General features: G+C 40.0%; 1 protein-coding gene across 1 annotated transcript in view; it reads left to right on the top strand.

Annotated features, from left to right (window-relative positions):
* The window catches only part of cdh13 (cadherin 13, H-cadherin (heart)), a 1,096,178-nt gene that overhangs the window by 983,647 nt on the left and 85,566 nt on the right, over positions 1-26,965 (top strand). Inside the window, exons 9-10 of the mRNA XM_043706651.2 lie at positions 989-1,171; positions 6,806-7,059. Of these exons, the coding sequence (XP_043562586.2) occupies positions 989-1,171; positions 6,806-7,059 (437 nt within the window). The remainder of the gene's footprint in view (positions 1-988; positions 1,172-6,805; positions 7,060-26,965) is intronic.

Genomic DNA, 26,965 nt, shown 5'->3' with positions numbered 1-26,965 from the left:
GGAAACCAGAGGAAACTCACGCTGACACAAGGGAGTGTGCAAACTCCACTCCACTTGGTTGCCAAGTAGAATCGTACCTTGGTTCCTGGCACTGTGAGACTGCAGTGCTAACTACTGAGCCACTGTGCTACTCATAAAGAAGGAAGTAGATATAGTGGCTAAAAGGATCAAGGAATATGTGGGATTAAGATATTGAGTTCACTGATCAGCTATAATTATATTGAATGGCGGTGCAGGCCCAAGGGGTTGAATGGCCTACACCTGGTCCTATATTCAATGTTTATATTTCTGAGTAAAATGTTACAGATTCTACTCTCCAATCTCCTATTTTTAAGTAAAGCAAAGAACTATGGATGCTGGAAATCTGAAACAAAAACAGATATTGCGAAAGAAACTTAGCAGGTCTGGCAGCATCTGTGGAGAGGAAGCAGAGTTAACATTTTGAGTCTTCTTCAGGACATTGAGTTTCTCCAATAATTTCTGTTTTTGTTCCTATTTCCAAGCTTCAGTATCATTCAAGGGTAACCATCATCACTTTAGTTGTGGAATGATTGATTGTACTGCAAAGGATAGGACAGTTAAGATTCCCCATGTTGACGGTGTGGCTATAATAGGACCTACACGCAGCATTGTTGAAGACTCCACCGATTAACAAAGGCAACTTGCTTTCATGGTAGACATGTATCTCCTAAACATGTCAATCAATAGATTTAAACTCACAGTCTTTGCTAACACAGTAGCAACAAATTAAAAAAATCAAATAATGTATGTAAATCACAGTCTAATATAAATTTAATTTCTCCCTAAGCTAAAAATGTTTTAATTATCTGGTGATAGGAAGCATAACCAAATGTTATAGGAATCAAAAAAAGCACTATAAAGTTCACAGAAAATGAGGCAGAGTACTTGAATAATTTATTCCGTTTTATGACTGTGATAATTGAAGTCTTGCAGCTACTTAAAGATAACAATGTTTTTTTTATATCAGTTCCAAGCTACAGTGAACGAAGGATTTACTGGAATTATACTGAATCTTACCGTCGAGGACAATGACGACCCAGCTACTGGAGCATGGAGAGCTGTCTACACCATTATCAATGGAAACCCTGACATGAACTTCAAAATTGAGACAAATCCGAAGAACAATGATGGAATGTTATTTGTTGATAAAGTAAGTTTTCCTGTTTAGTGCTCAATCCTTCACACTCTTCGGTGAACAAAAGAACATTGGTTTCTTTACAAACAAACAAGAACTTGAATTACAATGTCACTCAAGACACACAAAGCAAGTCACAGCTATGTGTTCAGGATGTTTTAAATATCATATTACTCATTTCTATTTTCTTCATCCATCATCACAGTTACTGTTTGAAGTTACTTTCCATCAGCTCAAGCAAGCGAATGTATTTGAGTGTATCCATAGATTGCTGCTGTTCTCACCCAATTATATAATATATTGGGGAAACTTTATTGTATATAGATGTTAGGCTAGTATTCAATCATCTTAATGTACATCAGTTCTTGAACATAGATCCTTTTCAAGCTCCAAAGAGTGAATTTCTTCATTTGCCCAATTGCTCAGTGATATGCGTCTCCAATGTGTCTAATGAAAATGCTCACTTCCCACAATTTTCAAACACATTGACAAGTAAGATGAGACACAGAGACCTTTTTTTTTCCCAAAAGTCCACTTGTATATTTGCTGACATGATTTCCCTGCTGGTTTCTATCTGTGTCTTTGATTCATCTGCAGAATGTGTGCCCTGTTGCATTTAAATAAATTGCAGAGGTAGCGGAGGAAGAAAACATGAGAAAATGTCGATCAAACTTTCACAATATTTATGTCCACTCAGTGCCTTTGCAAATTACTGCCATCATAAGGAAGCTGACCCTGAGTATTTGCATTACTCCACAAACAGGAAAAGATTGAAACCTTGCAAAGAAGTGTGGGTCTGCAATTTTATACTTTTACATCTTTGGAGCTCCATTTTTTTTTAACAGTGAAAGATTATTTGTGGAACTCCACAAGGAATATCAAGTGTAGCCATTGTAACAAGGTCAGCCATTTGGGCCTCATAGAATATGAATTCCCTGGCTGGGACTGTTAAACTGGCCAAATCAGGGAGCCCTGGCTGACAGATACGAACAGGCATGTCAGAGGTCTTGCTCTCTCTGACAGCTGGTTCTGCAGAAGCTGGATCAGTTCAAGAATTTTACACATGTAAATGAAGGGTTAACCTGGTGACATGATACCTTCATTGGAATTATTTCATCATGAGTTCAACATGGTGGAATAATGCAATTCTCTCTGGTTTCCCGTGCTTTGCGTAGGAGGATCAAGAGAATGTGGATCAGAAAGGAAGAAAATGTTGATATCAGACTGACATGCATGTGAACACCATCTAACCTGCTTACTCACCAATGCATCTGCCAGAATGTGACTTCTTTAAAAATAGCATTTTATGAGGAAGGTTTGTTTTCCTCTAGAATCTTGACAGAGATGTGTCATATATTGAAACATGATTTACAAAATGTTTCTACCAAGGCACTGCCTTAACTGTGACTCTAATGGTGATGTCAGCACTCACGTTGTTATATATCCAGATCCCTCCAGTCATGCTCTGGTGATGTAAGTCACATTGTGCTCACTGAATAAAAATTGGCTGATGAGTTTCCTACATCAAAACAATAACTTGCATTTCTAAATTACTTCATAGGCTACAAAACACTGAGATATCCCAAGGCTGTCAGTGGTGCTACATAAATGTAACACTTCAGCAAGAGGAAAAGATTTTGTTTCCTGAATGTTCAGACAATCTGTGATAATAACAAACTCCTGATGTGTTTTGCAGCACACAACCTGCAAGTTAGCCATGGTTTGTTTACTCTCAGGTAAACTATACAACTGCAACGCTTAGCCTCGGGAATATTCCTGAATGCTTAATGGACGACATGCAATACTGACTTCAAGAAGTAATGGCACCTTTTCATTATCTGAAGACAAGAGACTTTGGGAGTTACCGCTGTTGGGAGTTCGCGGAATTTTCAAGTTCAATTTTCATCCTAGACAGATTAAGAAAACCTTGTCGTAGAGCAGAGATTTTCAGAATTGCAGTGGCTTTGTGCATCAGCTGATCCAAAGGAATTGAGATTTCCAGTTAGAAAAGGTCAGGAGGCGAAAATGCTGGAGAGCAATCCTATGATCATGTTGAAGATTGACAAGAGGCCACCTTAATGCCAGCTTCATGTGTATTAAGACATACAAATCTCTACCAACCGCTTCCAATTAAAAAAACTGTATTCTGTGTCTGAATGACTGTGCTTTATGATCCTTCTCAGGAAATAATCCAGTTAATTAAAAAGTACCTAATATCAACATACTGTTCTGAGTCAAATTCTGGTTTCAAGACCACTGTACAGACTGTAGCACAGATCCTTCAGTGCAGTACCAAGAGATATGAAGGCATCTTTGAACTACAAAACCAAGCTGTCTCTGCTCTCTAATGAACACAATGGATCCCACAGCATATTGAAGATGATGGAATTTCTTCAGATGTTCTAACCAATGTTTATTCTTCACCAAGCATCATGAGAAAGATAACACAGTAACATGTCTCTCTCATTGCTGTTGGCCGACTGATATCATGCATAAATGGACAGACGCATCTCTTTTCAATACAGCTATGGATATGCTTAAAAGTACTTTAACACATCTTGAAATGAAAGAGCTATTTGAAGTTTTTTTTCATTCTTTACCGATAGTGTTTCAAATCTTCATAAAAAATGACAACAATAACAACAAAAGATGGAAAATCAGCGGATGTGTTGCAAAATATCAAATTCTGAGAAATGTATTTTTACCAATTGTTTTAGAATCTTGCACTGCTGTAGCTGTCTTTTATGTCTATATCTGCTCAAATCTAGAGTTGTTTTCACTCATAACTTTAAACTCCTGTAATATAGGGCTGCTGAATGCCTGGATTCTGTGATGTTCTGGTTAGATTTGAACCCATGCTGTCTTCATCCCAGTGCAGCTGACAGGCTTTAAGTAGCAGATTTCAGTGCATCAGCAGCAATGCCTACTAGACACAAACTGTTACTCCCTCTTTAAGATTTTGAAGGGTTCGGCTTCAGGTTAGGGTTGTATTGATGTAGTTATATTGTCATGTCAAGAAAAGTGGCAAATTTACTCTCAGTCATTGCATCCCTTTTGTTTGGCACAAGCTCATTTAGAACAAAGATCTATATTAAAATCAAATGTACAGTCTCAATTAAGTCCTGAAAGCCCCGATCTAGGGTGTTCTTCAAGCCACTCTGGTACTTCCGAAGTGACAACTGCCCTTAAATCATCTTCACAAATTCTTGGCCTTGCATGAATTATAGGGTGTTTCTCACATTTGTGCCATTTATTGGAGATGGGAATTAGGTACAATAGTTGGGGCTATCACTATGACATAAAATGAGATTTCCCTACTGCCTGTGAATGACGTTTTGTTGAGATGAACATCATTCAGTCTTCAAGATGTTCATGGTTCAATTCCTGGCATGAACTTCACAATTTCCTTTAACTCAGATGGCATCACAAAATGAGGAAGAGGTTAAGATCACAGTTGAATTTAGGTTTAGGCACTGGACTGACAGTAAGACAGGAATGATGAGCCTGGTATTTCTCCAGAAGTACAATAATGAATTCAAATGGAAGCTCTTCAGCTGAAGGCAGCCATTTCTCAATCCTCAAAGGAGAGATGGTTCTTTCTTATCATTCTGTCCCAGATCTTTCACTGGGTGAAATTTTCGCTTACTAAACCAGCCAATCTGGGCTGGTACTATAAAACTGCCATGATGGATTAGGTGAAGTAGATGAAGGATGTGGTCCTTCTGATGGAGTACACTGCTATCCACTGCTTACAGAAAGAGGCTTCTTTCTGTAAGTATTCAGCATCTGTGAAAGAGACAACATACATTCATTTCAGAAAATGTTCTCTGACTCACAAATCGGAAGCAATAAAAGTGAGAGAAAACCCATGGTCCTGTAAGGGCTGTGCTTTGTCGTTAACCTAAACCTATCGGTTCTCTTCCAACTTTTCTGTTTCATACCAGCTGCCATTGTGGCTGCACAGGTTTTGCAAAGATTCCTCCTTGACTTTACTAAAGGGCCTGAAGCTAACTACTCTTCCAACTTTGGCATTTTTTTGCCTCTGGCTGTCTTTGAAGAGATAACAAAAATACAATAATATTATAGACCAGTTAGCAATGTCTTTCCACTTGTACATCTGCAGACTTTTGTAAATATGGTCTCAGATGCCAGCAAGTGTTTTTACTTTTCAGACAAATATTCGGGATATCTGATATTCAACAGTACAATGTTCGTGAAAAGGTGCATAGATAACCATGTCAGACAGGATTCCGGTGTAACACTCATTCCTTGAGTCAAAATTGCATTCTGGGACTTGAGGACATAAATCAAGACTGAAGCACTAATGCAGTATGAAAGGAGAATTGCATGGCTGGAGGTTCTGTCTTTTGGATGAAACATTAAACAGGATTCTATTTGCTCTCCCAAATGGATGTAAAAGATCCCATGACAATATTTTGAAGAAGAGCAAGGGTGTTATCATTCATGTCCGGGCAAATATTTATCCCTCAATTAACGTTACTAAAAGCAACTTGCATGGTCACATTCCTGTTTATGATACTGCAATCATTGGATCTCACACTTCCCACTGCGTTGCAACAGCAACTAAAATTCAGAAGGGCTTTGTAGGCATCCACAGTTATGGAAGACATAATAAAAATGCAAGTCTTGTTTTCCTGTGTGGTGTTTTTCTGCTATGTCTTTTCTTTGTTTAAGCCTACCTCCAGGATATTCTTTCTCTTTGTCCCTTCTGAATTCGCTGTTGTCATTTGAAACTACTTTACTGCAGTCCCTGCCTGGAAATGCATGAAAAGAAGAGTTCTCACTGTGATGTTGCCCTACATGTTAAATAACACCTCCCAGCTAAATTATAGACATCAGCAGAGGAGAAGACTAGTGATAAAAAACACTAATATATAGAAATGAATGCATTGGTCATATTAGAGCCTCATTTCAAAGTATACAAGTCAGACAGTATGTATCATTCGTAAGCTTCACTGCCTTTTCCTTCAGGGATATAAACAGTTGGAAGATCTGACACTGTTTTTCAACTATTCAATTCAGAAGTCTTATCTCAATGCACAGAAAACATGAGGACCCCCAGTTGAATGACTGCTTGTGATGAATGAACTGACATTAGCCATCGTGCTCAGCAGTAGCAATTTTACAATTGGCCTGACTTCCAATGAATTCAGTAAAATCAGCCGTTTCATTACTCCTGCAGAAAGTTCAAGAAGGTGAAAATTGGCTGGGAAATGTATTGGGTTTGCCTCCATAGTCTAGAACATTGCTAACATTAACCATCAAAATGCTGACATAATTTGGCAAGTTCCCAGAGGGAAACTATAGAATTCCGTCACAGAGTGGGAGTCCATGTCTTGTGTGACAGAGGAGAAGAGGAAGAGAACATTGAGTGGACTGTTATTCATTTCCACAAAGTATTATTGGAATAATTTTCATTTCTTATAGATCAAAATGTTCAATGATAAAAATTGATTCGAACAAATAAGCAGTTATGTTTTAAATATTGATGTACTACCCCTGGAAATTAATTTCAAATCAATAAAGCTATTTCAAGAAATTGCTTTGCATCTGTAATTGCCAATTTGATTCTGAATTCATTTATCAATGTGAGTAACTGCAGCATTTTTAAAATTTATTTCATTTCAGTCTTTGGATTATGAAAGATCTGCTTTTCACACATTGCTGATTAAAGTGGAAAATGAAGACCCAATCATGCCTGAGATTAGTTATGGTTCCAGTTCTACCACAACCGTGCAAGTCACAGTTCTTGATGCGAATGAGCCGCCTGTTTTCAATCCTGACCCGACAATTGTAGTCAAACCGGAGAACATCGCAATAGGCAGTGTTATTGTGACATTGAATGCAACTGACCAAGATATCCTTCAGAAACAGACAATTAAGTAAGTGTTCTATAGAATAACAAGAAGTTTTTATAATGTAAATTTAAAGACCAGGAGCAAATGCGGTTGATGTGAATCGTAAAATGGTTTTAATGTGCATTTAATGGTCCTGAAGTCATGCACTCAAAGTGCAGAGCAATGCATGCTGGGGAAATAATGGCATAGTGGCAAAGTCATTGCATGTCAGGATGCTGATTCAAATCTCTTCTGGTGGAATTTAAATTCAAATTGATAAATCCCGAATTGAAAGCTAGTCTCTGTCATACTGAGTGTGAAACTGTACTTAATTGTCATAAAAAAACCCATCTGGTTTGCACATGACCTTTAGGGAAGGCGGTCTTCTGTCCTTATTTGATCCAACCTCGTGTGTGACTTTTGACTTCTGACCAACAAGAATGTGACTGACCCTGAACTGCCCTTTTACAAGCCACTCAGTTCAAAGGCAATTAGGGAAGGGTAATTTGAGTGGCATGGTGGCTCAGTGGTGAACACTGCTGCCTCACCGCCAGGGACCTGGGTTCAATTCCAGCGTCTGGTGAATGTCTGTGTGGAGTTTGTACATTCTCCACCGGGTGTTCTGGTTTCCTCCCACAATCCAAAGATGCGCAGGTTAGGTGTATTGGCCAGGCTAAATTGCCCATAGTGTTCAGGGATGTGAAGGCTAGGTGCAATACTCAGGGGTAAATATAGGGTAGGGAAAGGTCTGGGTGGGTTACTCTTCAGAGAGTCGGTGGTGCATTTGTTTGGCCAAAGGGCCTCTTTCCACACTGTAGGAATTCCATAAATGCCAACCTTGTTAGCAGTGCTCATATTCCATGATTTTTTTTTAAATGATGAGCTAATACCATTGATAGATTTGAGGAAGTTAAGTGTTAGGTTCAGAAGTGATATGACCCCTTAACATTCTGATTGCTCTTCTGCATGGAGCCACAATCCAGATATCTAGTCTAGGTGCAAGAATGGAGCAGATACTGAGAAATGTGTGGTTTGCTGACCTAGGTGATGATTTACTGCGGAATACAAAAACTTCACTAAGTGAAAAGTTAATGCAATAAACTAAATGTGTTTGCATTTTCCTAATTAAAGAAGGAGTTTACAGAATAACAGTATCCTCTGTTAAAACTTAGTTGTTTTTAGCTGACAAAAAAACTCAAAAATAGAAACTAAATGGTAGATTGAAAACAGTGCGAAATTAACATCGTTATAGGTTCAAGTACACAACAGGAATGAAGGTCTTGCCTTTTAAATGACTGGTATGTTTAATTTATTAAGTGAACTCTTAACAATTTCCTTTAAGTGCACTAGGAAATATGTTTTACAGAATGTAATTGTTCCTTAGGCATTATATTCTGAAGAATTTGTCTCATGAGCAGTTCTGACAGTGTTTTACATATTAGGCTCTTTGGGCTGGATTGGCATGGCTTAGCTTTTAAAAAAACTCATGATTCATATGCCTCAAAAATTGTCTGAATGCTCTTAGCTAAGAGTCCAGAAATTCATTAGTCTGTTGAATCAGCAAAGCCCCAGGAAAAACGTTGCTTAATTGACAACTCTGGCTCTCTGAGAATAGGCAATGTTTATTTACACAAAAATAAAGAGGATAAAAGTGCTTGAAGATTCTGCTATTGATACTTGAGATCTTTTTCAAAATGATTTGTGTAGTGTGGGCTTTTAGCAAATCCAGAATATTTATGAATGAGGTGTACTGTTGCTGGTTATATTTGATCTTACCTGGGAATAAAGGGTGAGTTTACTGCAAGTTTATTAATCGGTCATTCAAATTAATTCAGGTGTCAGTGAACAACAGTCAGCAATTGGCTTTAATTGTCAAAGACGTCCATGAGCATAATTTAGATCTTGTAGTTCAGGAGAATGGGGTTCAGAAACACCCAGAGCAGTGCCAATCGAACTAATCTTAAGTGTTTGCCTGTAGCGTGTAGCCTGATGAATCCAGTGGAGCCAGTCTCAGGAGCAGAGGTTGACAGCTGGCTGGTGAATAGATGCTATTTTAGTGTCCTGTTGCTGGAAAACTATTATTTATTAGTCAATTAAGAAACAGGAAGGCCTCCAGGCTGAATAGGGTTTGTTGTTAAGGGCATTGCAAGTCTGTATCTATAGGAGTGAAGAGTTGAAATCACTTCTGACTGATTCACTTTTTGGAAATTCAGTATCCCAACACAGTCACTATCATCTGGGCGGGTTGATAAGAAATCAAAGGGAACTTTTACTTGATTTGCTCTGTGAAGGTTTTCTATGGACATAGGAAAAAGAGGCCATTCTGAACATCTCTATTCTAGATCACGATAATTCCTCAATGCTGGTTTCCTGCACTATCTCCACGTCCCTTGGTGCCATTTGTCTCTGGCAACCTATAATTTCTGTCTTAAACCAGCTTAATGATTGAATTTACACAGCCCATTTGGGGAACAAGTTTACCACAATATTGAGTGTAAACGTTCTTCTTTGTCTCAGTTTAAAATGGCCTGTCTGATATCCTCAAATGCTCTTCCCTGATTCTTGAGTCATCAGCCAGGAGAGAAAGTCTATCTGGTTCCACCCTGTCATTCTGTAAGAATTTTTAAACTCTCAATAAAATCACTTCCCATTCTTTGAACCTCTAGGGAATACAGATTTGGTTTGCTGAATCACTCCTCAGAAAACAAACCCCTGCCATCAGAGGAGCTCATCTGGTGAATCTCCTCTGAACTTCCTCTCTGGCAAGTACATCAGATTAGGAGATTTAAATTGTGCATTACTCCGGCTAAGGTTTCACCAAGGTTCTGCACAAATTCAGCAAGATATCTTTATGTCCGCTCTCAAATCCCTTCGAAATAAATATCATAATTCCATTGGTCTTCCTAATTGCTTGCTGCAAATACAAAGTAGCTTTATTGACTCATGGACAAGGACACCCAGATCCATTTGGACATCTGTAGTATCCAACCATTTAAGGAATATTCTGCCTTTCCATTTCTTCTAACTTCACTCTTACTTACATTAAATATTCCATCTACCATGATCTAGTGCATTCAGTCACCAGTCAACATCCTCTCTTGTAGTGTCATTGGCAAATTTGGTCCCCACATCCAAAACATTAATATAGCTTGTAAATAGATGTGGTCCTAGCACTGACCTTTATGTTACCTCTAGAGTAACAGGTTTCTATCCCCAGAATGATTTGTTTATTCCTATTCTCTGCTTTCTGTTTGTTAAACAATTCTTGATCCACGTAATTATGTCATCCCCAATCCTGTGTGCTCTAATTTTATTTATTAACCTTCTGTTTGGTACGTTATCTGAAAAAAATCTTCTGAAAATATAAAAGCACAATATCTAAGTGTTCTCCTTTTGTCTATGCTGTAAGTATCTATTGAGACCATCACTGATTTCCTTTCTTGTTTCTTGTTTTGTTTTGAAGTTGTGAGATGCAATTGAGAATTAAACTTTGTACAGCAACTTATTTTAAAACAAAGAGATGAGAAAAAAGACTGATGTTTGCTGTTGGGAACTGGCCTGTAAAGATAAAGGACACTGTAGATAATTTGACACCAAGATGTTTTTAAACTCAAATTGACAGGTGTTTGGATGTTGAATTGGTCAATCAAGGGAGGACCAGTGCTAGCCTGACAACCCACTAAGAATGGTGAAACAAAAGAGAAAACAAAGATTGAACTGGTGCTGGCCAGGCCGTTGGGCAGGAGATCATATTGGTTTAGAAGCTTCTGGACTAGGAAGCTGTTTTGGGGTTTAGTTCTTTCTTGTTATTCTGTAGTTATTAACTTGTTGAAAGTTCTGAAAAAGAATCCCAGTCTGTCAGAAATAAGTAAAAAGCCTTCAGCAGTATATGAAGGCTGTTTGCATTAATCATTCATCAAAATTCAAACAATATATACAATTCTATGTGTTTGTAATGCAACCTATCATCAAAGGATTTCATGAAGGCCTGGTATTTGTCATTGAAGCAGCTAGCAAACTAGCAAATTGTGGTACTCATATTTTCTCTTTTACCTGTGTCTGTCTGTCAGTGTGAGGGTGGAGGTTAATATTCAGAGATGGATGGCTTAGATCATAGATATTAATTAGATTGCCCTTGTTGTTTATCTATGTTCTGCTGAAGATACATTATTAATAATAAATTGTTAGTTTTTGTTTAAGTTAGAAACTTGGTGACCATGATCTGTTATTTGTAAAATTAGGAGCAACTGAACAATTTTGAGGCTCATTGAAAGATTTAAGATCACTGTGTTGTGAATCCAGTGATGATGATTAATTTAGTTTGGCTTGCTATCACTGTGTCATGACATCTTCACCAGTAAACTCCAATGTGATTGTCAAACATGATGTCCCATTTTTAATTTCATGTGATGCTACATCATTTTGTCATTCTTTTCTAACCCTTTTGGCCATGAAAATATAATTCTATATTTGTGAAATTTCAGATTTCTCCATCTTGATAACATTAGAAATACGTGATTTTTTTTCTTAAATTTTTGTTAGATATTTCTTCTTCCAATTTAACCCCATGCATAGATCATGTGTCAATTTGCCCTTTGCAAATACAATATTAAATAATGGAAGGATAACAGAACATCTTACTTGTGAGCTTGCAGTCTGTGGTATTATTAGATTTTTTGGCTAATTGATCATGGGACTGTTGTGGATAACTGTAGAACCCTTTAACCCATAGCTTATTCAATCTCAGGTCAGATAGTCCAAGGCACACAGATGACCAGATACTTTAGAAAGTGTTCTGTTGGGTCAACAACAGGCACCTTTGCTTCTGATCTCGCCAATGAATTAATCCTCTCCTTTCTTGGAGTATAGATGTTGGTTTTCGTCTTGAATTTGTATCCTACAAAATTGTCCTGATGAGGCAAAGGGAAATGCTTTGTAGACTAGCAGGAAGCTGCAAGAACACAACAAGCCAAGCAACACCAGGAGTTGGAGAAGTCAGCGTTTCAGGTATAACCCTTCTTCAGGACTGGGTGTGGGTGTAAGGGGAGCTTCAGAGAAAGGCGGAGGGAGGGTCTAGGGGAGGGTTTTGGGTGGGGAGAGGGACGGGATGGTGAGGCAGGTAGAATGTATGACCTGCTTGGTTGATGGGAGGAATGAATCCGATTGGTGGCTGGAAAGAAGGGTCGGGCAGAGAAATGGGAGGGAGGGGCTGGAAAGCAGGTCGGGGGATGGGAAGGGAGGCTATTTGAAATTGGAGAACTCAATGTTGAGTCCTCTGGCAAAATGTGTCTTTTATAACGATACATAAATGATATATCTTTATGAATGAAGATGTGGATGACGAGCTTTGACTCTGCCATTGCTCCTTTTCTTTTGGAGTCTAAGAAACCAAAGGCTTTTATATCATTATTTTGCATAAGCACAGATTGTCTTGTCTCTGACTGGCCACTTCCTCTATTGTTGAAATTATAATCATCCTATGGCAAGGTGACTGACGGAAATGCAGTGCTCTTAGGAGTATAAGATAACTTTTTCATGTAAACCAGTTACTTCTGTAAAATCATCACTGTTAGTTATTTTGGTACTGGCATGGCTTAGTGTTTTGCCCTGCACGGATTTGCAGTCTGAGTTAAAGCTTTAGCTATGGATATTACCTCATATGCGAAATACATTTCTTCAAATAGTCAATTTAAAATGTAATGTATATTTGAAATTCTTGAAGTTTTTTATTTTTTGCATTCATGGAACAATTTATTTCATCTCCTCGAGATGGTCTTCCCTCCATGGTGTAGCATGGCTGAATGAGGTAACTGAAAAGAGCAATATAGTGTTTATTCTGATTGAAGAAGATCGAAGTCGACATAATCTAAATCATTAAAATGTTTAGAGTCATTATGATATAGACTATTTAACTTGGAGTAGCTTTGCAGACACGGAAAACACAAGCTTAAAGTTAACAAGCCTCCTGTGACACAAGAAATGAGAAGACTTCATTTGTTCCCACAGAGTAGTTGATACAAGGGATGGCTTAATAGCAAGCAAAATAATTGTTGCTGCATCGATTGACTCCATCAAATAGAATCAAACCATTTTTCTTCCAGTAGATGTAGATTTTTAGAAAAGAAAATAGTTTAAACTAATTAAAATTGTGCATATCCCTATTGCAGTCACAGGATCAGTGTCATATTATTGATGTGAAGCCAGAAGCAATTAATAGTGCTGTGTGTACTCCAGTAGGACATATTGGAAAATAAGTTGCCCTTTCTTAACCAGTGAGTCAAATACCATGAACACAAACATAGCAGTATGAGGCAAAATTGCATGAAGCATACTGTGGATCTATATTCTGAGAATTGCATTAATTGCATTAATTCAGCCTTGAACTTCAGAGGTAAGGTGAGGTAAAAGTGACTTCTCTAACATCAGGCAGAATTTAACTGAGTATGTTATATATGGAGTTTAGTAAAATTGAAGTAAATGGAAATTAGGTATATAGCTTTTCAATGGATTGAATGCCAGTTAATCTAAACAAAGATAGATGACTGTGGTTATTGGAGGATAAACCAATCAGCACGAGGATATTGCTGTAGGCGTCCCTCAGGGCAGTTCTGAAGGTTAACTAGCATCAACTGTTTCATCAATGACCTTTACACCATCATGAGCTCAGAAGCCAGTATAGCTTACTGATAATTACAGTGTGACCAGTGTAATTTTAATCTTTGAGAAATGGATCATAGTGTAATCAATTAGATTAACTGTAATTAATACGCTGGGGTGTTTAGTTTAATCAGCATTTTTGACATGATATAACATGACTAGTTATGCAGTTAAAAGGAAATGTTATTAACACGTACCAAGTGCTGATCTGGAACAGACAGGACAACTAGTGTGTGTGAAACAGCTCTTCCTTTGTTCGTTCTTTGTTTTTTCGCATTCTCTTCCTGCCTTACCAAAGCATCCAAGCATATTAGCATGAACAAAAATGGAGGTGTTTTGACCTATAGCACAAGACCTTTTCACCAAAGGAAGATTTACTTTATTACAAATACCTTGCAAAATATCAAGTTCTTCATCAAAACGTTGAATAAAAAAAAGCCTGTGGTGCAATTTACTTGCTTTACTTGCTATTACATACACCTCTGTCCTGATCAACAACTGTGTCCCATCCTTTCCTTATCTCACCATAAGGTAGTTCTCTTCAAAGTTTGTGCGAAGATTTGCAGCTCGGGTGCTCGTTGTTGAGGTTCTGTTCGCCGAGCTGGAAGTTTTTGTTGCAAAAGTTTCATCCCCTGGCTAGGCGACATCATCAGTGCTTGGGAGCCTCCTGCGAAGCGCTTCTTTGATGTTTCCTCCGGTGTTTATAGTGGTCTGTCCCTGCCGCTTCCGGTTGTCAATTTCAGCTGTCCGCTGTAGTGGTTGGTATATTGGGTCCAGGTCGATGTGTTTGTTGATGGAGTTTGTGGATGAATGCCATGCCTCTAGGAATTCCCTGGCTGTTCTCTGTCTGGCTTGCCCTATGATAGTAGTGTTGTCCCAGTCGAATTCATGTTGCTTGTTGTCTGCGTGTGTGGCTACTAAGGATAGCTGGTCGTGTCGTTTCGTGGCTAGTTGATGTTCATGTATGCGGATTGTTAGCTGTCTTCCTGTTTGTCCTATATAGTGTTTTGTGCAGTCCTTGCATGGTATTTTGTACACTACATTAGTTTTGCTCATGTTGGGTATCGGGTCCTTCGTTCTGGTGAGTTGTTGTCTGAGCGTGGCTGTTGGTTTGTGTGCCGTTATGAGTTCTAGGGGTCGCAGTAGTCTGGCTGTCAGTTCTGGGATGCTCCTGATGTATGGTAGTGTGGCTAGTCCTTTTGGTTGTGGCATGTCCTCGTTCCGTGGTCTTTCTCTTAGGCATCTGTTGATGAAGTTGCGCGGGTATTCGTTTTTGGCGAATACCTTATATAGGTGTTCCTCTTCTTTTTGCAGTTCTGGTGTACTGCAGTGTGTTGTGGCCCTTTGGAATAGTGTCCTGATGCAGCTTCATTTGTGTGTGTTGGGGTGGTTACTTTCATAGTTTAGGACTTGGTCTGTGTGTGTGGTTTTCCTGTATACCCTTGTAGTGAATTCTCCGTTCGGTGTTCTCTACCATCACGTCTAGGAATGGGAGTTGGCTATCCTTTTCTTCTCTCGTGAATCGGATTCCTGTGAGTGTGGCGTTGATGGACTTGTGCCTCACAACACACTTCACATTCAACAACCAGATATACGAACAAATCAACGGAACACCCATGGGATCACCAATCTCGAGACTCATAGCAGAGGCAGTTATGCAAAGGTTAGAACAAACAGTCCTACCACAAATTCAACCCAAACTCTTGGTCAGATATGTCGATGACACGTTTGTAATCATTAAAAACATGGAAATAGAAAAAACACACCGGATCATCTTGGCCAGTTCTCTTGGCCAGGTAGTTCTCTTGGCCAGTTTCATGATCCCAAGAAACATTTCACTCTTCTCTTCAAAGCTAATTGGTGACGTTTAATGGATTTGTTTAAGAACAAAGAAAGAACAAAGAAAATTCACAGCCCAGGAACATGCCCTTCAGTCCTCCAACCCTGTGCCGATCCAAATCCACTCTCTAAACCTGTTGCCTAATTCCTAAGGATCTATATTCCTCTGCTCCCCACCTACTCATGCATCTGTCCAGACGAACCTTAAATGAATCTACCGTGCCTGCCTCTACTACCTCTGCTGGCAATGCATTCCAGGCACCCACCACCCTCTGTGTAATGTACTTTTCAGTAGCCCCCTTAAGCGTTTCTCCTGTCACCTTGAAAGCATGACCCCTTGTTATTGAATCCCCCATTCTGGGAGAAAGCTTATCTCTCTCCACCCTGTCTATACCCTTCATGATATTTTGGACCTCGATCAGGTCCCTCCTCAATCTCCTTTTTTCTAATGAAAACAACCCCAACCTCTCTTCATAGCTAGCACCTTCCATACCAGGCAACATCCTTGTAAACTTTCCCTGCACCCTCTCCAAAGTGTCCACATCCTTTTGGTAATGTGATGACCAGAACTGTACACCATTTTCTCAATGCGGCCAAACCAAAGTCTTGTACAATGTTAACATGACCTGTCAGCTCTCATACTCAATAACCCATCCGATGGAGACAAGCATACCATATGCCTTCTTGACCACTCCATCCACCTGTGCAGCCACTTTCAGGATACAATGGACCTGAACTCCCAGATCTCTTTGCTCATTAATGTTTGTTGTAAGTTCCAGATGTAAATCACAGAATTGTTTTTCCAAGTCACATTCCCAAGATAACTTAAGGTTTTATAAAGAAAAAGGTGATATCTCAGCTCAGACAATGCATTAAAGATGTGAGGTTAGAGTCTGTATGTATTCCAATCTTGAGTCAGACTCTACGCAAACCCATGGATAACCTCACAATGCTGCACTTCTCTAGCTTCCACCTGAAACCTGTTAAATAGCCATCTGCTATGGACAAGCCCTAAGCATACACAGGATCCGTTCAGGTGAGGAGGAACACGATGGACACCTGAAGGTTCTGAAGGATGCCCTCATAAGAACTGGAATTGATGCTCAACTCATTGACCGCCAGTTCTGATGTGCCACAGTGCAAAACCACAACAACCTCTTCAGGAGACTGACACAGGATGCAACTGACAGGGTACCTTTCATTGTCCATTACTTCCCAAGAGTGGAGAAACTATGCTATGTTCTTTGCAGCCTGCAACACATTGTCAATGAAGATGAACACCTCACCAAGACCTTCCCTACGCCTCTACTTCTCGCCTTTAAGCAACCGCCAAACCTCAGACAGACCATGGTTCACAGCCACCTGCCCAGCTTTCAGGGCAACATTGACCACAACATCATACAATGCTAACTTGGCAACCACTGCAAGACATGTCTGAGTGTTGACATGGATACTACTTTTACACATGGGGATATCATCCATCATGTACGTGGCAGGTATTCATGTGACTCGGCCAACGTTGTCCATGGCATACATTGCAAGCAAGGATGCACCAAGGCATGGACCATTGACGAGACCAAGCAGAAGCTACGACAATGGATGAATGGACACTGTGCAATAATCGCCAGACAGAGATGTTCCTTCCCAGTCGGGGAACACTTCGGCAGTCAGGGACATTTGGCCTTGGATTTTAGGTGACCGTCCTCCAAGTCTGAGTTCAATATACGCAACAATGCAGAGTGGCCAAGTGGAGGCTGATAGCCAAGTTCGGAACCCATGAGGATGACTTCAATCAGGATCTTGGGTTCATGTCACCCTACAGGTGACCCCACTACACGATATACTCTCTCACACACAATTACACACAAGTGCATATGCATACACACAGACACACACTCTTACATGCTCTCTCTCAGGCACAGACACACACTCTGCATCCCCGCGCCCACACCTCTCTCAAGTATGTGTGTGTGTCTCTCTCTCTCTCTCTCTCTCACACACACACACACTCTCTCTGTCTCTCTCTCTCTCTCTCTCTCTCTCTCTCTCTTTCTCCCTCATATGTACTCACACACATGTAAGTCTATGGGGTGAATTTGCATTTGCAGAATTATATTTACAGATATATTCTATTTTGTTCAAAAAGCACTCAATCTGTAGGCAGTCATTTTTTTTTGTAATCCATATTTTATAAATTCCTACTTTGGAAATAGAAAAAATCTGACTCGAGATTGGAATAAAGACAGACTCTAACTTCACACCTTTTAATGCATTGCCTGAACTGAGATGTCACGTTTTTTATATAAAACCTTATATCAGGAATGTGACTTGAAAGAAGTTCTGGGATTTACATATTAATGAATCAAAACCTGCAACCCATTATAAAAAATGAAAGACTTAACAGCAATCTAGCTTTGTTCAATGTATCGTATCAGTTCATATGACAATATGATCTTTTGCTATAAATTCTATGATCCTGCTCCACTATCTACCTGATGAAGGAGCAGCGCTCCTTCCAAATAAACCTGTTGAACTATTACCTGGTGTTGGGTGATTTTTAACAGTCCAACAACGGCACCTCCACATCATAGCTGAATGGTGGGAGTGAGTGCTATTTTGAATAAATCAAAGAAAAGCTTGCATGTATCTAACAGTTTTCTGATCTCAAGATATTCCAAAGAGCTTTGTAACCAATTAAGTACTTTAGATTTGCACACAGCGAGCTCCCACAAACAGAAAGGTGGTAACGAGATAATCTGTGTTTTTTAACAATGTTGATCAAAGGATAAATATTAGCTAGGATTCTGAGGATATGTCTCTTGCTCCTCTTGAAAATAATTACTAGCTATGCTACTTAACTCTGTGATCTGCCTGTATTGCTCGCAAGGCAAAGCTTCTCACTGTGCCTTGGTACAGATGACAATAAATTCAGTTCAATTCAATTCAATTCAATTCAATTCTATGGGAACTTTTGCATCTACCTAAGTGACCAGATGGGACTTTGGTTACACACCTTATCCACAAAACAACACACCTAACAGTGCAGCACACCTCAATGTTGCATTAGATTTTTGATTAGTGGTGTGTTTCTTCATCAATATTTAGCTACAATCCCACCACTCCCTGATCAGGTGGCAGATTTTGAACACGAGAAAGAGAAAAAGCACAAGGATGACATGGTGGTAATGAGTGTGAAGAAACTGAAGAGTAAATACATTAACCTGCATCTTTAACACAGAAGATATTTTACAATAGTGGAATGGGAGGAGGGTTTCTCATGTTCCACTCCTTCAGTTGAGCGCTACCTCAGCCAACATGATTAATGAGCCCTGGGTCCTCCTCGAGGGTAAATCTATACCCTGCTGGTTAGTCCTTTCTGTATGCAATTATGTATCACCTTGTTGAGACAGAGGAGTGACAACGCTGTGGCGAAACATTTTCACACGATTCTGAAGAGTCACTGAATTGTTACAATAAGAGGAAGGCTATTTGGCCCATAATAACTGTAGAAGCATTGCAAAAAAAGCAAATCACTTTGAGTCAATTTCCTGCTTTCTCTCTGTAGCCCTGCAAACTCCTTTTCAGATTGGACTCTAACTGCATTTTGAATGTTTCAATTCAATCTTTCATCACCACAATCTCAGGCATTGCATTCCAGTCCCTAGTCTTTGATTGCTTTTGCCAAATATTTTATATCTGTGATCTTTCATTCTTAATCCTTTCGCAAGTAGGAATAGATTCTGGAACAATCACTGTTTGTAAGGTGTGGTATGTTGGTGTGAAATATGTAACAATGCTAGTTGTGGTGTGGAGGTGCTGGTGTCATACTGCATGGACAAAGTCAGATTATAGTCCAGTTATAGTCCAACAGGTTTATTTGAAATTACAGACTTTCAAAGGTGATGAAAGAGTAGCGCTCCAAAAGCTTGTGATTTCAAATATACTTATTGGACTATAACCTGGTGTCGTGTGACTTCTGATTTAGTGCTAACTGTGTGAGGACAGCTATGAATATTTAAGTAAGAGTCTTAATTGATCGAGATTGATGGTGGATGACTGACGAGGGTCTAATGAATTAAGTAGCGTCTGTAGTTACTGGTATATTTGGAGAGATACGACTTCCAAAGATGCACTCACTGACCTTGACCATTCAGTTTGTGCCACAGTGCAGTTAGCCTGACCACAATGGCAATAAGCAGGCATAACAAAGTTGGCATGCTGCCTGTAACACATTGAACCAATGCGCTGCATATTTCAGGGTCTGTCCAATTTAGTCTCCAACATACTTGATTTTTTTTAATTATGGGAATCGAGATCTGTATTCACATGTGCAGTATGGCTGTGAGAATTTCAATTATGCCGAATTTATTTATCCAAGCATATATTCTATGTAAAGCAAGCTCTGCGTTGTGGACTTGAACATCTGAACTACCTGGAGAATTTGCTGCAGTGATTACCAGCTCTGCTTGAAGCAAGAATTACAAAGATTTTTTTTTAATTCTGTAAACAAGGATTTAACAGCATGAACAGCATGCAGACAATTAAAAGTCATATTGCATTGAAGTAACTAAGGAAGCAAAATATAAGTGTGGAACTGATAGTTGCATACTATTCATGACAAGGTATTTTTGAAAGCAAATAATTCAGCCCATTGATTTGTATTCATCTCTATTCTTTGCAAAGGTAATCTTATTATTCAGGAATCAAAAACTGTTGACAATCCAACTGTTAGCATAGATTAAGAAAAAACACAGTTGAACTGTGACAAATATAGGAATTCATAACGTTCTTTTGAAATATTATTGGATAAATAAGTTGGATTTACATTTATCATGTGAGCAAATTTGGCTGTTAATATACCCATAGCTCTACCAGACCATAGAGCTGTTCTGAGAGTGACTGACGGTGGTTCAATCTGAGGGTCACCACTCCTCAGGCAAAGGAAGAGGTTGAGAAGAAGAATCCTTCATGGTAATCTCAGTCGGTACAGGAATTGAATCCACACTGTTGGCATTACACACCAGCCATCCAACCAACGGAGCTAACCCCCCTCTTAATATATCATCAACAGTTAAAATAGAAAATTCATTTTAATGTTTTTCTTCCTATTTTTATAATAACTTAGTTTATGCAGTGAAATTACTTATCCTGTGAGGACTTAGTGAATTAATGAATTAGAGAACTGGTTTGAAAGGTGTAGCATCATCCTTTTTCAATTGCTTCCCAACTACTGATGATACAGTGCCCAATGACATCTTGCTTCAATTTCAATACTTACTGGTGAAGCAAAAGTATTGAAGCATAAATCTGAAAGAAAATTAAATTATGTCTATGCGTATGATTATCTTAATTATTTGATTCTAAAATAAATGATAACAAGGATTTTTGAAACTATCACACACAGCAGTTTCTAGAATTTTCTGGAATAGGTTAAATTGATGGCAAACACCCTTAAATTTGAGCAGTTTCCATTCATAATTTCCCAGCTTTCTAACCAGAATACAGCACCCCAAGAATAGGAATTAGAAGAGAAACAACCAACAAGTTTTTAATTCATTTTATTTTTGATTTCTGTGATTTCAACCAACTGGATACGTTTACATATTTGTATGATATGGTTAGGAATAAAGTTTTGGCTATTGAATAAAACTGTTTGGAACATGAGAAGAAGGATTATTAGTAAAAGAAGTCATCTCACAAAAGTCTATGAACGGGAACTGTTGAGTTTTTCAAGACGAGGACTTTACTTTTTCCATAGTTTCCATTAAACATGTAGAAAATAATCATCCCCTGAGACAATTTCACACTGATTAGATTAGATTCCCTACAGTATGGAAACAGGCCCTTCGGCCCAACAAGTACTCACCAACACTCAGAAGAGTAACCCACCCAGTCCCAATCCCCTATATTTACCCCTGATTAATGTACCTAACACTATGGGCAATTTAGTATGGCCAATTAACCTGACCTGCACATCTTTGGACTGTGGGAGGAAACTGGAGCACCCATAGGAAACCCCCGCGCAAACACTGGGAGCATGTGCATACTCCACACAGCCACCCAAGGCAGGAATCGAACCCAGATCCCTGGTACTGTGCGGAGATCCCTGTCTGTGTGGAGTTTCAAGGATTGCTTTCATATTTTTGACGTTGGCACCTAGCAGTGTAGGAAATAGTTTTGCATTAATACCTTTTACATTGTATTGTTTTGGCCTTAAAACAGATTACAGGTTTTGCCCTGATTGATCTGATGATTAAAATTTTGTTTAATGTAGGTAGATAAATAATCTCCAGAATCTCAAAAGTAATAATACTCAGAAGTGATGCTGCCTCATCTAAAATTCATCTCTGTGTTCATTTGTGAGGGTAATTATAGTTTAATTGTGGACTCGTAACATTGATCAGAACCAATAATTACAGGATAAAAAAATTCAGAGGAGAATGAGGCTTCTCAACTGGAAATGAAAAGGAATGCGAAATGAGGGACAAGAGGGAATACATTAGGATAATGATGTGACAAATGATGCTCTTTGGCAAAAACAAGATCCAGAGGGAGCATATTTGAAGTTAATTTTAGTGTTAGGTGCAGGGGTAAATGTAGGGGTCTGGGTGGGTGCGCTTCGGCGGGTCGAAGGGCCTGTTTCCCCACTGTAAGTAATCTAATCTAATCTAATGCTGAGCCTCTTGGCTCTAAGTTCTAACCCAGACTCCCAACAGATTTGTTGCAGTCCAGCTCTTTATTGTTTGATCCTTATTATTCTGTTTGTCTTGTGACATGTTGTTACATAATGGTAAATAGATAATTTCCACTTATTAAGGAAATCATATTATTTAGACTTATAACAGCATTTGACAAACTACCAAGAAAATTCAATTATAGACAATATATTGCAGCCAAGAGAAACAAGCAGAAAATTGCCAATCCTAAGAATACATAGAGAAAAAATGAAAATCAAAATAATTTCTAATTTGTTTGAATGTTGAATCAAAAACTCATTTAAAAAGTAAACAACAATTCCTATGATTGTACCAAACTCACTGAGCCCACGACTGCTATCCTGCAATGATCTCAGTGGCAATCAAAGTGGCTTCATTTGGCAAATTTATCATCAGCATTGATTTGAATAGATGATAAATTGCTATTTCACAATTTCAGCAAGGGAAACAGTGCAGCAATGTGAAACTACTAGAAGTAACTGGACCAAAATGCTGCCTTTGTTTTTATGCAATGAAACAAACCCTGTCCAGTAGTTGCATTCTTCAAATGTTGCAAATCTCCAGTATATCCTGTGCCCCTCTTTTAGTATGGCTCTCTACTTTAACTGGAAATTCTATATTCTAAGGCGTGTGAGAAAAACCAAACCTAATACATTGAAATATTTAATTTATGGACAGTTCTTACCCATAAAAACTACTTGCTGTTTTCACTTTCATGCTTTGGAGCATTTGTAGAATAAAATAACTTACAATATAGACATTTATAATAGAAGTTGCCCACAAAAATGTGAAACTGTAATTCTATAATTATGCCCTCCCATTGTCATGCTCCATTTTAAAATCTCCGTTTCTCTAGCTCCACTACAAAGGAACCCTTTATACTCCAACAAACTCAATTCTCTCTGTCTCTCCAACTAACACAACTTGCTGATTAATTATAAATAGTATAAAATTGAAGTAAGGACAAATTGCATGACTTTAAAACTCAAACACACTTTATTGGTGTACATCTTATTTCTATTATTCTGCGTATTCTGATTCTGCTTTCCCTGAAGATTAACTTTCTTTTGTGCTTCCAATGTATGATGCCTTGAAAGACTGTAATTCAGTGGAATATTTGAGATTTACAAAAAGAATTGCAGGAAAATCAGAAAAAAGTATAAACGTAACCATATGATACTTCTGGTTTTTCTTGCCTGATTTTCATAATGTCTTTTGTATGTTTATCCTTGACTGCCCAGAGGAGGCATTGATAATGTCTCTGATGTCTGTACACCCTATTTCCTAATCTCTTTTGAAATCTAATGCTTTGCCTAGTCTCCTCTCAATAATTTGCATTCTCAGTATCAAAAAATGTGGTGCTGGAAAGGCACAGCATGTCAGGCAGCATCTGCATAGCAGGAGAGTTGACGTTTCAGGCATAAGCCCTTCATCAGGAATGTTTGGGCAGGGGCAGGGGAAAGGGGCTGAGAGACAAATGGGAAGGCAAGGGTGGGGCTGGGGAAAAGGTAGCTGGGAAGGCGTTATGTAGATGCAGGTGGGGGTAATTGTGATAGGTCGGTGGGGAAGATGGAGCAGAGAGGTGGGAAGGAAGATGGACAGGTAGGACAGCTCAAGAGGGTGGTGCCGAGATGGAGGTTGAGATCTGGGATGAGGTTGGGGGGAGGGGAGGTTTGGAAGTCGACGTTAATGCTATGTATACTCTCCTGTTCCTCGGATGCTGCCTGACCTGCTGTGCTTTTCCAGTACCTCACTTTTCAACTCTGACTCTCCAGCATCTGCATCCTCACTTTCTCCTCATTTGCTTTCTCAGCAAATGTGACTCCAATTACTTTTCCACAGTTGATTTCAACTTATTTTCTCAATGAATTCTTAATACTTGGGTATTCGAAGCTGGGGATGTATGTTTTATTTTAAATCTCTTTCATTTAGAGAGTTAGTTATGCAGTTTCAGTTCTTGTAATAAGTAATGGGTGGAATCTTGGCAGGCCCACACAACATAGGCAATGAGAGAAAAAGTTTAGAAAATCGCATGAGATGGCCGTTAAGAAGCTCCTTGATGTTGAGAGCAAAACGTCCCATTTTCTAACCATGTGCTGGAGGCTGAGATAAAATTGTCACTCGCGAGCAGCAAGAGGCCTACGTGTTAACTTGTCAAGTTAATCTCACCTCATCAGTGCCCAATGTCATCACCAACCGGGTCAGGTCTGCTCTGGGATTCGGTGATTCACCCTTACCAAACCTGTGTTGTACTGGGCAGGAAGATCGCTGAGAGTCTCGCATTCCTCAAGAATATGATCACCTAGGTGCAGGACAGGGGGTTGAACACCTGCTTCATCGGCCTGGACCAGGAAAAAGCCTTTGACATAATATCACATACGTATATGAGAGATGTTCTCTCCAAAATGGGCTTTGGGGAGGGAATCTGCAATTGGATCAGACTGCTCTATACCAACATTGTCAGTGCAGTCTCAGTCAATGGGTGGGAATCAGATAGAACATAGAACATAGAACATAGAAGAATACAGCGCAGTACAGGCCCTTGGGCCCTCGATGTTGCACCGATCCAAGCCCACCTAAACTACACTAACCCACTATCCTCCATATACCTATCCAATGCCCTCTTAAATGCCCATAAAGAGGGAGAGTCCACCACTGTTACTGGCAGGGCATTCCATGAACTAACGACTCGCTGAGTGAAGAACCTACCCCTAACATCAGTCCTATATCTACCCCCCCTTAATTTAAAGCTATGCCCCCTTGTAATACCCGACTCAATACGCGGGAAAAGGTTCATACTGTCGACCCTATCTAACCCCCTAATCATCTTGTACACCTCAATCAAGTCACCCCTAAACCTTCTTTTCTCTAGTGAAAACAGCCCCAAGTGCCTCAGTCTTTCCTCATACGATTTTCCTTCCATACCAGGCAACATCCTGGTAAACCTCCTCTGCACCCGTTCCAATGCCTCCACATCCTTCCTATAGTATGGCGACCAAAACTGCACACAATATTCCAGATGCGGCCGTACCAGAGACTTATACAACTGCATCATGACCTCAGGACTCCGGAACTCAATTCCTCTACCAATAAAAGCCAGTACGCCATATGCCTTCCTCACCGCACTATTTACCTGGGTGGCAACTTTCAGAGATCTGTGTACATGGACACCAAGATCCCTCTGCTCATCCACACTACCAAGTATCCGACCATTAGCCCAGTACCCCATCTTTTTGTTATTCTTCCCAAAGTGAATCACCTCGCACTTAGCTACATTGAATTCCATCTGCCACCTTTCTGCCCAGCTCTGCAGCTTCTCTATATCCTGCTGTAACCTGCCACATGCTTCCTCACTGTCAACAACTCCTCCGACTTTTGTGTCATCCGCAAACTTGCTCACCCAACCTTCTAACCCCTCTTCCAGGTCATTTATAAAAATGACAAACAGCAATGGTCCCAAAACAGATCCTTGCGGAACACCGCTAGTGACGGCACTCCATGAAGAAACTTTGCCATCAACTACTACCCTCTGTCTTCTTCCATCCAGCCAATTCCTAATCCAAACCTCCAACTCACCCTCAATGCCATACCTCCGTATTTTCTGCAGTAGCCTACCATGGGGAACCTTATCAAACGCCTTACTAAAATAGCTTCCCAGTCAGATCTAGAGTCAGGCAGGGCTGGCCTCTCTCTCCTGCCTTGTTTGTGTGCTGCATAGAGCCATTTGCCGAGTCCATCAGAAACGATGCGAGCCTGAGAGGGGTGACTATTCCTGGCAGTGGGGGCCTAGAGGTTAAGGCCTCCCTGTACATGGATGACATCGCCGTTTTCTGCTCGGATCCGCTGTCCGTGCACAGACTCATGTGCATATGTGACCAGTTTGAACGGGCCTCGGGGGCCAAGGTAAACTGAGGCAAAGCGAGGCCATGCTCTTCAGGAACTGGGCCGACCAATCCTCGATCCCCTTCACCGTCAGGACCGACCACCTGAAAGTACTGGGTATTTGGTTCGGGGGAGGGCTGGGGCATGCGCCAAGTCTTGGGAGAAACATATCAGGAAAGTGAGGCAGAAACTGGGCAGATGGAAGCAACGGTCGCTCTCCATCGCGGGTAAAAACCTGGTCATCAGATGTGAGGCATTGTCATTGCTGTTATACGTGGCACAGGTCTGGCCTATTCCCAGAACCTGTGCCGCTGCAGTCACCCGGGTCATCTTCCACTTTATGTGGAAATCAAAGATGGACTGGATCTGAAGGAACTCAATGTATAAAGATCTGGGCAACAGGGAAAAAAACACACCCAATGCCACCCTCACCCTGATGGCCACCTTTGTGTATGGCTGCATCAAGCTGTGCATGGATCCCCGGTACGCAAACACCAAGTGTCACTACGTACTGAAGTTTTACCTGTCCCCGGTGTTGTGGAGGATGGGCCTGGCCTCGCTGCCGTGGAACGCTCCGAGTAGTTGGACCGTTCCATATCACCTGTCCTTTGTGGAGAAATTTATGAAGAAAACACCTTTGACCACAAGTCCATCAGGACGTGGTCAGTACGTAGTGTCCTTGAGACCCTTCAGGAAAAGGAGAGGGTGGATCCTGTTGAGTGATTCCCTGGGCAGACTGTCAAAGTCATTTGGCAGAATGCCTCATCACCAGAACTTTCCAACAAGCACCAAGACATGGTTTGGCTGGTTGGTGAGAAGGGCTCTGCCTGTGAGATCCTTTATGCACGGCCAGACTC

Source organism: Chiloscyllium plagiosum, unplaced genomic scaffold (assembly GCF_037043375.1).
Source record: "Chiloscyllium plagiosum isolate Xiang-an unplaced genomic scaffold, Cpla_swu_hap1 HiC_scaffold_17, whole genome shotgun sequence".
NCBI classification, from domain to species: domain Eukaryota; kingdom Metazoa; phylum Chordata; class Chondrichthyes; order Orectolobiformes; family Hemiscylliidae; genus Chiloscyllium; species Chiloscyllium plagiosum.
Note: the sequence above shows the minus strand (reverse complement) of the source record. Positions and strands in the feature narration are given on the sequence as shown.